The sequence below is a fragment of the Cryptomeria japonica genome, chromosome 7 (genome assembly GCF_030272615.1).
Source record: "Cryptomeria japonica chromosome 7, Sugi_1.0, whole genome shotgun sequence".
Taxonomy (NCBI): domain Eukaryota; kingdom Viridiplantae; phylum Streptophyta; class Pinopsida; order Cupressales; family Cupressaceae; genus Cryptomeria; species Cryptomeria japonica.
In genome coordinates, this window is record NC_081411.1 from 319174017 (window position 1) to 319186569 (window position 12553).

At 33.6% G+C, this 12553-nt stretch overlaps 1 protein-coding gene across 1 annotated transcript; it reads left to right on the forward strand.

Moving 5' to 3' along the window:
• Window positions 1-1204: 1204 nt before the first annotated feature.
• On the forward strand, window positions 1205-4093 carry LOC131044755 (beta-glucosidase 12-like). Its single transcript, XM_057978177.2, has 10 exons — window positions 1205-1280; window positions 1631-1708; window positions 1789-1876; window positions 1989-2208; window positions 2289-2404; window positions 2785-3005; window positions 3113-3144; window positions 3233-3335; window positions 3736-3844; window positions 3928-4093. The coding sequence occupies exons 1-10, from the start codon at window positions 1220-1222 to the stop codon at window positions 4091-4093; spliced, it is 1194 nt and encodes a 397-aa protein (XP_057834160.2). The 5' UTR covers window positions 1205-1219.
• The last annotated feature ends 8460 nt before the right edge of the window (window positions 4094-12553 follow it).

Below are 12553 nucleotides of genomic sequence, written 5' to 3' on the forward strand. Positions count from 1 at the left end.
GATAAAATGGATTAAAACTAATTCTAAATGATCCTTCTTTATCGTTCTCATTCGAAACTTGCATGTGTTTCTTTTCGAGAATGATGTAATTCAGATTATATTAAAGTGATGATTAGTCTACCCACATGAATACCTGGTCTTCTTTCGTTTTAAAAGGACCTGTCAATGCGTTCTCATGGCATAACTTGTTTTGGATCTGACTCTTTAATAATGAATCCTAGGAAGGGATGGAGAGCCTGTGTGGTGGTGTGTATATGGTGGGTCTTTCTTGTAGCGGCTCAGGAAGAAATAGGGGTACTGAGTAGGAGTGGATTTCCCGCTGGATTTTTATTCGGTACAGCCTCTGCTGCATATCAGTATGAAGGAGCTGCTCTGGAGGGAGGAAGGGGCCAAAGCATTTGGGATACTTTCTCCCACATCCCAGGTTAATTTTTATTTTTCTCTTTATCTGCATCCTCCATTTATATATATTGGTCGGTTTATTGGCATGCCATCTATATGCAATATCATATGGAGGACTGGTATTTCAATAGCTCAGTACAGAAAGCACCAATCTTAGAATGACGAAAAAAAAAATTAATGTATACCTTATAATTGATGTATACCTTATAATTGATAAAGATTAATGGTCGATTGGAATTGGTGTATATATTTTAATTTAGCAGTATGATATTGTGTAGGGAAAATCGTTGATGGGAGCAATGGGGATGTTGCGGTGGATCAATACCATCGCTATAAGGTGTGCTACTTACATCATTTGATTTAAATTATATATTTTTGCATCTTGATTTTTTTTTAATAGATTATTTTGAGAATTGTGTATGTTTCTGAATCAATGTTTTCAATCATCTTCAGTGATCTATAATCAATTCACATTCAGTGATCCATCATAAGAGATGATGATGGATTATTGAGTGTGATTCAAAATATTGATTAAAAATATACACTGATGATTGAAAACATCAACTTAAAGCATACAATAATGATAGAAAATGTTGATTCAAACACATATATTGATAATTAAAACATCATTAGAAAACATGCATTGATGATGGACACTGAGTGTGATTTTAGAAATGATCCTTTGAGTACTACAAAACTTTTAAAAACTAATGCCAACTATGTTTTCACTGTTTTTTTGCATCTGAGTGAATTTACTGTTTGCATCTTGCACTACATTAAAGAGGGAAAGTGCAATTTACAGGAGGATGCGAAACTGATGAAGGAAATGGGCATGGATACATATAGGTTTTCCATTTCCTGGTCACGAATATTACCATGTGAGTTTGTGTTTTTTTTTTTAATAGCTTTTTATTATTCCGATGTTGGATGATAGAATGTGATTTGAAATGTTGATAAATAAGATTGCACATAACTTGATCCAAAAAGAAAAATAATCTAGAATATTAATTATGAAAATCTAATCTGAACTGAAAGGTTCACTTCCAAAATCTACCTCAAATATCAGAATAACTGGTATATTAATCAGTCAATGGATTAGGTTTACTTATTTCTCATTTTTATTTACCTTATTTCAATAAATAAGTAAGAATATTCTAGTAATTAAAATTACTAAAATAAACTTAGCATTCAGCAGTGCTGCTTTTAAATCGTGTTTTTTGGGAGACAGATGGCACTGTCAACGGCGGAATTAACAAAGTTGGAGTGGCCTACTACAACAACCTCATCAATGAACTCTTAAAACATGGTAAAATAGAATTTATTTTCTATTATGGATATAGAGATTCCTGTGATACTGTTCAAGCTCTAACAAACTCTTGTTCCTAGATATCAAGCCTTTTGTGACACTGTTTCACTGGGACCTTCCACAAGCTCTGGAGGATAAATATGGAGGATTTCTCAGCAAGAGTATTGTGTATTAAATCTTTCCATATCAGTAAATCCTTTTTGCATCTATGCCTATATAGTAAATTACAATGATTACCGATTTTGTGTGGATAAGGAGGCCTATTTTCTGATAAATCCAGGAAAGATTTTGAAGCTTACAGTGAAATATGCTTTCAAGAGTTTGGCGATCGAGTGAAGCACTGGATTACTTTAAACGAACCTTATGTCTACGCTGCCTTTGGCTATGACACTGCCACAGCAGCACCTGGCCGCCACTCGTCTTCTGAGTCATATATTGTGGCGCATAATCTTCTTCTTTCTCATGCATCTGCTGTGCGTTTATACAAGAACAAATATCAGGTAACCCAATTGTTTTTCCTCAAAAAAATTTCATTCTACATACAACTGCTAGTATGCCAATCTGCAATCATTATATGTAGGTAGTGCAGAAGGGATTGATTGGTATTACATTGGCGAGTCACTGGATGGTTCCCTATTCAAAATCAACTTCTGATAAGAAAGCCGCCCAAAGGGCCATAGATTTTATGTTTGGCTGGTAAGGAAACATATTTTTAGAAATAATCTAGTAATGTCCATGTGAAGTGTCCATCTCTGATTTTAATTTTGTAAAGTTTTTTCCATCAATTTTTGAATCATTTGTGTGATCTGTCATCAGAATTATAGAGAATTGGAGAAGAAAAATGGTTAGCTTCAGATCAAGATAAATTAAAAAGAGAGAAGAGGAGTGGAAAGTCATACAAAGTTCGAAACACTAGCTTGTCTTGTCTAAACCTAAAACTAATCATTTTTCCTTTTAACATTTTATTACTTTGATGATGAATCATAGAATTTGATCAAATCTTACACAATTATATCCAAAAATGATACACTATAATTATTATAGATTAATATCCATTCATATAAACAAAAACACAGGTTTATGGATCCAATTACAGAAGGGAAATATCCATTAACAATGAGAAATCTTGTTGGTGATCGTTTACCCAAATTTACTGCCCATCAATGTTCTATGGTGAAAGGTTCGTTCGATTTTGTGGGCTTAAATTACTATACAGGCATGTATGCTGCTGATGTTTCAATGCCACCCAATCCCATTAACACAAGCTATACATTGGATTCTCGAGTAAATCTAACAGGTATAATTCTTGACAAATTTTTGCATATGAGCTGATTTAGTAAGACAATGTTTGAGAAAAAAAATGAGCATAACTTCTCACATTTGGTGCTTTTAAAATGTTTTCAGCTGAGAGAAATGGTATTCTCATCGGACCAGAGGTAAGACTGACAAAACTTATGAACTATTAAATAAGCAAGATTATGAAGTGTTCTGTTTGTACATTTAATTTTTAATATGAAATAACAGGCAGGATCGAGCTGGCTTCATGTGTATCCGCGTGGAATAAGAGAGTTGTTGAAGTACATAAAACATAGATATGAAAATCCACTGATTTTCATCACAGAGAATGGTAAAACATTTTTTTATTTGATATTTACAATATATCCAATGAATAAGTGTGATTTATAAAATAGTGTTGGGTGAATATAAAGTCGCATTTTTAGAGTCTATATCAGTTTATAGTTTGGAACGTAAAATATATAAACAAAATAATATCATTTCATAGCTTAAAAAAATAATAGAGGGAGAAGGAGGCTAGATATAATTTTCATAAATTTTGGCTATCTATATAGAGTATTGTATAGAAGAGTCCTTACACGAGTATTAAAAAAATTGTTGTTATTAGTAATTTAAAACAAAAAATTTCAACTTTTATAATTTATTTCATAGTTAAATTCTGTTTGTACACTCTTTGTTTAGAAGTTATTAATTTTTCAAATTAATGAAATTTTAATTTATGTTAAATATAGGAATTGATGAAAAGAATGATGATACATTATCATTGGCACAAGCCCTTAATGATACTTGGAGGATCAATTATCATTCAAAGCATTTGTCATATATTCAACAAGCAATAAGGTAAATCTTCACAATTGTATCATTTTATTTGTTTACTTATTTCAATATTACATACTGAAATGTTGTTATGGTTTGAATAGCAGGGGTGGTTCCAACATACAAGGTTATTTTGCATGGTCCTTACTAGACAACTTTGAGTGGACGAATGGCTATACAGTTAGATTTGGTCTACATTACGTAGATTATAAAAATAACTTACATCGATATCCAAAAGCATCTGCTTATTGGTTTCACAAATTCTTGAAATAAAGATTTTTTTATCAACAATAGCATAACTTTCTAGGATTATGGATCATCCACCTAATGTCATGTCACAAATTCTTGAAATAAATAGATTACAATATTTATATTTTTTTTGATCAACAATAGCATAACTTTCTTGGATTATGGATCATCCTCCTAATGTAATATAATGCCCTCTCATTTGCAGCCTTTAGATGTTTGATCTCAGCATTTTCCAACTATGTATCAGGGATCTAAAATGCATGCTTACACTTGTTACTTTGAGTTCTTTATGGTGTGTTTGGACCACTTACATGTTCAATATGATATTCCTCAACATGTTAATTAATGATTTTTTGGTTGAATAGTGATGCATTTATGTCAGTGTGCGAAGTTCTCTATCAAGGCTTGTCGTATTCTTAAAATTTCTTGTATCATTCTGTCTTGTTATCATAGTGATTTATTTCATATTTATCAATATATGTATCATGAATATATGGTTTGCATGATGTTAAACCTTGTTGAATGATTTTCATGTGCTTCAATTATTATATATTGAATAAATATGCTTGATATGTGTGTTGAGTGGATACAAATATATGATTGTTTTTCCACTTAACATGCAAGTGTCATTTTCAGAAACAGGAGAGAAACAAAAGCAACAACACAATGGGACAATAATGATAGAAGTTCTAATTAAGAACATATACTTTATTATCAAATCATCTACACTCACGTGTGACAGGATACAATCCTCTATGCCGAGGAACAGAATTCACATGTTATTGCTTCCATTCAAGGTTATTTACACAGACAAACAATATTCTTCCCTTACAGAGGAAGGGTTTAGGCTTCATTGATAAAGTCAACTCGAACTTGAAATATGCCTTTCTGGATTGCCTTCTTCTTCCACCGGAGTCTTCTCATCTGTCTCTTTTGTCTGCTTATGATAGTCCAACCAACCTCCACAGAGGTGATTCTCAATGCTTACAAGGAAGATGAAGGCACGACAACCATCGACCAATGAACTCTGCCAACGGTCTAAGTCGAACTATCATCGGTTTGGCTTCCCGTGTTCTACCTTCTTGTGTTCTCCCTTCTAATGAGATGACAAGTAGTATGTTCTAAGCCATAAGAAGTTTAACTATCTTCAACACAATGCGACAGGAAGTTGCTAACAATGAAAGAACATGTGAGGGAAAAACCCATAGATAACCCCAAGCGGCTGCCCACAAAGAAACCCCCACCAAAAAACTGTGAGGGAAAAACCCTGCACACCTCCCAAACACCCTGCACGCGCTAAGAGCAAAAATATCCGCACACCACCCATACACCTTGCACGCACCAAGAACAACAACGAAAGCTCACAGCGAAGGATGTATGCTGACTAGGAAACCCTAAGCTCCACGCACCTCCGGGCCAAACACACCAAACACTACTCCTTCACTCCAAGGCCATCATCCTCATCAGCATCGCCTTCATCTCCATCGGCCTCCCCTGCAACCGACTATCCCGCCCTCGCACTCGCGGACACTCCTGCCCAGCTCATTTCAAATCTGGCATAATCATGAAAAAGTTGAATTTTTTTTGATTTTGAATGAATTTTAATATCGGATAAAAACACTTGTTATTTGTTTTTGGTTGAGAAAATTATGAGACCATGTTTTTTTTATCCACTAAAATTTTGCATTGAAATTTGTTCCATATCCAAATACTGAATCGACATGATGAGCTTAAGAGTTGAGATGTAGGTGTATGAAAGGGGTGGCACATAATCACTGATAATGCATTCCTCAATCTAATTGACCTAAGTAGACCATTCATTTTACAAACAAAGTCATTTTTCAAATTTACAAAGCAATTGCGGTGCTAAAAGTGACAAGTGCAGTGCAAACTTTCTAACTAAATTTAAATTTAAATAGTTGCCATGCTTAATAAAAAAGTGCATTGAAATAAACAAATGCAAAGTAAAGAAGACCTAGTGCGTTAAAATAGTCAATTGTGGCACAATCTTGTTCAATTGTGTTTCTTTAAACTAGTTGCATCACAAAATCAATCAATTGTGACAATCTACAAGCAATTGCATTGAATATACCACAATTGCAATGAAATCATGGGTGGTTGTGGTGCAACATTCTATACCACGATTGAAACCCTCATATCAGGGCCCTAAATCGACAAAAAATTACAAAATTGAAAATCGTGATACGGGTACATAGGGACTTGCATCTGCAAACCATCTATAGTTTCACATGAGATACTTGCACGATGATAATGCTCTGTAATTCTCAATATAGCTTCATTGGTCTACACCCAGGGCCTCTTCTCCTCCAAATTTTCAAAATCAAACAAGAACAAATGAAAAATTTAGGGCTTCTAAGGGTATTTATAAGCCAAATATGACCTAAGTGGGATTCTCCCCTACACCAATTGTACTTGTTTTGATGGAATTTGACTTTTAGATCCCTTCAAATACACCTATGGAAACTATTATTTGAATTGAACATGCTTGTGGACTCATATATACATTGTCGACAGATTGAACTAAACTTCAAGAATTTTTACCCAATTTCTTGAGGGCGCACCCTATTAGCTTGCTCTTGTCATGACATGCTAGGGCATGGTAAGACCTAAATTTTTAATGATATTTCTTTGAAGTAACACTTAATTTGCATTCTCTCTAATAGGGGAAAAAAGTAGACACTTAAAATTCCCCAAATGCTTGCAACACAACATTTCACCAATATTCGTCTTAATTGATTAAATAATGTTAATTATTTAGTTAAAGTAATGTTATTTTTCTATGTCAAGTTTAAAAACCAAAATTTACCTCTATTATTATTTTTAAATTATTTTAATGTCTTCTACTATTAATTAAGTGACTATTATTTAATTAATATTATCTTGCATAAATAATTAAATAATTTTTACTATTTAATTATTCTAATTTTCCTCTATTATATGTGTCAATTAAATAATATTAATTCTCTCATTAATTAGGCTAGGAAGGTTGATCTTCCTATTGGGAAAAATGGTTTCTCAACCTTGCATTTACATGAGGTTTCTATTTATAGTAAGTTTTCGTATGAGCACAAATCGGTTTGAAATTCTCCCCAAAGCTTCGGATTGGCAAGTTAAGTATGCTCATAAATTTCCATTGCAAGATCATAACTAGATTTGAAGATATTAACATTTTTTTTAAAGTTATAATGAAAGTTTTAAATTCAATTTTGATATATTTAGAGGCTCTAAAACATCTTGAAAAATTGTTGCAACTAGTGTAGTGGGTTATGAGATTATAGAGCACATCACGAGTTTTCTGGTGCTTCAAACGGTTTGTCATTTAGATAGCTAGTTCACAAGCTATGGCCTCTAGAAATTTCGTCTCCTGAAATAGGAAATATTAAAATGCATCAGACACATAAATGAGTTGTAAAAGGGAGGTACACATGATGTGTGTTTTGACACATCATAGGGCATCTAGGTTTGGAGATTAGGTCAGTTCCACTTTATTGGGTGGTTTAGCCCATGGCTTAGTAATATCATTTGACTTCATCTTGAAGGAGACTCCCTAATAATAGTGATTGCAATACAATAAAATGCTACCCCGAATTGGAAGCTCAATCACTAGCTAAAGCCAATTCATGGATAGATTCAAACATTTGAAGAGTTCAAATTGACTCACATTTTCATAGAAGGCAATGGGGCGGTGGATGACCTAGAAATAAATGCCTTGATGGACATTGATTTCTCGTGTGGCATTAGATGGTGCCACATAGACATCGTATAGGATTTAATCTCCATTTAAAATTTGGCGGTGGGGTGTTTGGGAATGATGGCCACCTAACTTCTCATTAATTAACAAGTAATGATGATTTTGCACTCCAAAGAGATTTAGTAGGATATAAGGTAGATTTGGCCATCCATGGCTATATTCACAACAGATAAATTTGATGGTGAAGGACACTTTTCATGGTAATGAAAAATCTTGAGCATTGAACTCATATACTCCTAAATAGAGCCAATCTTTTCAGTGAGATTTTGGGTCTGTGAAAAAAATCATTACATGTTTAAGCCCTCCCATTAAATGGAAAGTTGGCAAGATTTTTCCTTATCTAGCCAACTTTCCTCACCCCTTCTATTTAGTCATTTATGCTAGTGTAGTGTCATAATATTGCGGGATTTGCAACTTTTGACCACATTAGGGTCTTTGCATTGGTGAATTGAATCCCCAAGCCTGATTGGAGACACGAGACTTTCTCAATCCCTGAAAAATGCACTTTTTCCGCACTCCCCCACTGCCTAAACCTTCTTCCTATCCTGAATTTAGGGCAGGATAGGGGCGTGGCGCTCCTGTCCCCCCCAGGACAAGGGCATGGTGCCCCTATCCCTACCATATTTTAGGGCCCCTCCATTCAAACTATGCATTAAACTTTGTAATTGCAGTGGGAAAAATTTCTCAATGTCAGCCTATGATGAAAAAATAGTCTATTAACCCTAATTGACGAATATATAAGTCGCATTTTTCCTCCCATTTGCATAAGTTTTCAAGCATATAAGTTTTTTAGATATACAAGCATTCAAGCATTCCTTCTAAGCATTGAGCATTTTTAAGTCTCCCTTCAAGGCTAGGTGTTGCATTCAAGTCAAGGATTCAACCATTGAAGAGGAGGTCTCTTTCATCATTAAATTTCACACAAGAAATTCTATTTACATTTCCATTGCATCCTCCCTTGAGGTGAATTACATTTCAGTCTTTCATTTGCATTTATTTGCAAGTACTTTCTTTCATCATTTGGTTAATTCCAAAACTGGGGTTTGACTTGAAGGCAAACCCCTAATCCCAACCCCTTTTCCTCTCTTTTATTTGTGTAGGTTACATGTGCACAACTCTTTTGCAGATTTGGACTCCTTTTGTAGAGGTGAAAAAACCCTTTTCATTTTGTGGATTTTTCAAAGGGTCGTGTGCACTTTCAATGCAGTCCCCAACAATATTTCCTCAAATTCGTAGGGCAGCTTCATTTTGACATATTATAACCAAATCCAGGTGTACAATTTCATCCCATGATTCTATTTCGATTCTTTGCTGCTTTTATACTTAGTCTTTAAACACATAATTCAAACAACAATCTTTCCATTCTAAAAGAGGGGTTAACTTGTCATTTTCCACACCATTATCAATTCATTTAGCATTCAATCTTTGTCCTAAGAGATTGGATCTAGTGAATTCCCCCCCCCCCCCCTCCTCTTTTAAATGTAATGTGTGTGAGGTGGTTGAAGGGAAATCCACAGTGAAACTTTCATCTCTCCTCGGAGGGAAGAAAGGATTTCCTCTTGATCTCCCCATCATTCATTTTTTTCCCCCACATTACATTTTGGTGATCCTAACGTCTTGCACGCTTTCCTTTGAAAATCATTGCATATTTTTCATTTACAAGTTTAACTTTTTTGCAAACTTAGTGGTTAATTCATTCAAAACCCTAGTTTTTTAAATTGAAATTGAACTTGTGTTTTGTAAAAATTGCTTGCTATTGTCTTAGCTCTGAAAATTGCATTGTTTGTAAAATTTAATTTATTCATTGTCTTGTTCAATTTGCAAATCAAATTCATAAAATTAAGTGGTTAATTGTCAAAACACTAATTTTCAAAAATCATCTTGAACTTGTGCAAAAATTGGATTTCCATTTAATTTTCAGATTTGTGACTGTTTTCAGACTTATCCTCTTTCCTAAAATTCAAATTTTTTATTTCCCTCCTTTTTCAAAATTTCAAAAATTAAGTGGTTAGATCCTAAAATCCTAATTTTCAAATTTAATTGGATTTTGTGCAAATTCCAATCAATTTCAACCAATTTCAATTTTTTAAACATTTTTCAAGGTGTCCCTATACATTAGGTTTGACCCTTTTCAAATTTGCAATTCAATTCCTCTTTTTTCTCAAAACCCTAATAAGGTCTTATTTTCACATTCAAACCTTAATTTTGCCTCTCTAGAGATCGTAAAATCCACCAATTTTGGGGGGTTAGCTCTAAAATCATCGTAACTTTCATCCTTGAAATTTTTTTGATAAAGTTGGGAGGACTGTGTGCACTTTCTACACGGTCCCCGACTTTTTTCCCGAAATTTCGGGAGACTGTTATGACTGTATTTAATAGCTGAAATCTAGAAATTTGGCTAATTTTTGTCGGTTTTTGATCCCTCTAAAATTGAAAATACCTTCAAAATTCAACATGTCAAATTTCAAGATTTTTTTTAAAAATTAAGTGGTTAATTATAATCTACCCTGATTTTAAAAATTCTAGTTTTGTCAATTTTAAAATTAAGTGGTATCCCATTGGCCCTAATTTTAAAATTCCAATTTCCTTTCAATCATTACAAAATTATTTTTGGAAATTGTGTCAGTTTTTCCTTTCAACAAAGTTCATAGTGTTTAATCATTATTTTCTCAAATTTCGCATTATTCAATTTTGTACACTTTGTTCCTATAATTCAAAATTCAAATTCAAAATTTAAAATTTTCCCTCTAGTGCACGAGTTTTACCACTATTAGTCCTACCTATACTATCCATGTTAGACGAAGCATTAGAATTAAGGCTTCCCAAGGTTTAATTATTGAGGAGATGGAGCATAATTTGGGTGACCTCTTTAATGAGAATCATGCTAATTCTTCTCATCCTAATCATGTCCCTATCTATCCAATTGATGAATCCCATGATGAAGAAGAATCTTTGACTAGAGTTTCCATAGATCAACTTTTAAAATTGGAAAATCAATTTGATAACTTTCAACAATGGATGTCTCAAGAATACCCTAATAGTGAAGCTCTTCCATTAATTGAAGGCCTTAAACACATGATTCAAAGTGATAAGAATGGAATTGATATATTGCGTGGAATTGCTCATATTGTTGATTCCAATGTCATGACTATAAAGAGTTGTGCTAAAACGCTAGGTTATTCACAACCTTCAACACAAGTCAATCTCTCTATTCCTTTGACTTCTCCTATAACTAGTGTTCCTACTTTTACCTCAAACATCATGGCTACATCAAATCTAAATGTCATCCCTACAACCATTAGTCATGGGGGAAATCCCTCTTCTTCATTTAATCCTCCATATTTACCTTTGTCTTCAATAAGTATTCCTATTATCCCTCAACCAATCAATGTGACACAAGGGGGCAATTCATTCAACAATTTTATTCCTCCTTTAAGTGTCCCATTTCCTACTCAATCGTCACCTATGCCTACTTATCATAATGTCCCACTACCTTATTCTCAATCAATGCCTTCAATAATATCACACCACCTTCTCAATCAACCATGTCTAACATCAATTCTTCTACCGAAGCAACCATTAACAATCTTGCTTAAAACAACAAATTGCTTCCATGAGTCAATCTAGGTTTAGTGTGCCCACATTTGATGTTGTGAGCCTAATTTCTCTTGATATTGTTAAATCTATCCCACCTAAGCATGTTGAGGTCCCTCAATTGGAACTTTATAATGGAAAAGGTGATCCTCTAACGCATGTCAAAACATTTCAAACCTTGTGTACTGATTTTTCTTATGATCAAAGACTGATTGCAAAATTGTTTACAATAACACTAAGAGAGAAGGATTTACAATGGTATTTCTCTTTGCCTTCTTATTCTATCACTTCTTTTCAACAATTATCAAATGCTTTCATTCAATAATTTCAAAATAGCATTGGTCCTAAAATCACTTTGACTAACTTAATGCATTGTAAACAAGGTGTTAAAGAAAAAGTGATGGATTCCATTGGAAGATATAAGCATTTGTGTGCTCAAATTTCTTTTCCTGTACCTGATAATGATATTCAAATAATGTTCATTTCTAATTTACAAAAAGATATTAGGGAAAAGTTTCTTTTGTCTGAGTTTACTTCCTTTCCGTAGTTGTATGCAACACTCCACAATTATGAATTGGTTGTGAGTCAAATGGAGCAATATACTCCTATGGCTCGAAGTGATAAGGGGGAGAGTGTTCAACAATCATTTGTGAAGTTCAAACCAACAAAAGGCTTCATCAATTTCAATGATACAATCAACAACAACAATGTGAATGCTACAATAGATGTGCCTCCTATTTCTAATTTTTTCAAAAGAGAAAGACAATTTACTCCTTTGAATGAATTTTTACATAGTATTATATCTCATTTTTTACAAAGAAATGTTATCAAACTTCTTCCTATAAAACTAGTTGATCTGTCTAAGCTAGCATCCCCTTATTTTGATAACAATTCCTTTTGTCAATTTCGTCGTCATCCTCTTCATGATACTGAGAAAAGTTTTTCATTAAAAAGTAAGATTCAAGATTTGATTGATAATAACACTATATGCGTGGTAGGTGTGAATGATAAGGGAAACAAATCAGTAGCTCCTCCTAATCAAAATCTAAATATTTTCATTGATCCTTTGCCTTCTCATACCTCTAACGTGATTGAGACTAAACATACCTCTTTCTCTC

Excerpts from the sequence above, each read along its gene's own strand:
- LOC131044755 (XM_057978177.2), top strand. The coding sequence starts at position 1,220 with ATGAAGGAAATGGGCATGGATACATATAGGTTTTCCATTTCCTGGTCA. Across the intron at positions 1,877-1,988 it reads TTTCTCAGCAAGAGTATTGT|GAAAGATTTTGAAGCTTACA; the intron begins GTATTAAATCTT and ends TGATAAATCCAG. Across the intron at positions 3,845-3,927 it reads TATATTCAACAAGCAATAAG|GGGTGGTTCCAACATACAAG; the intron begins GTAAATCTTCAC and ends TTTGAATAGCAG.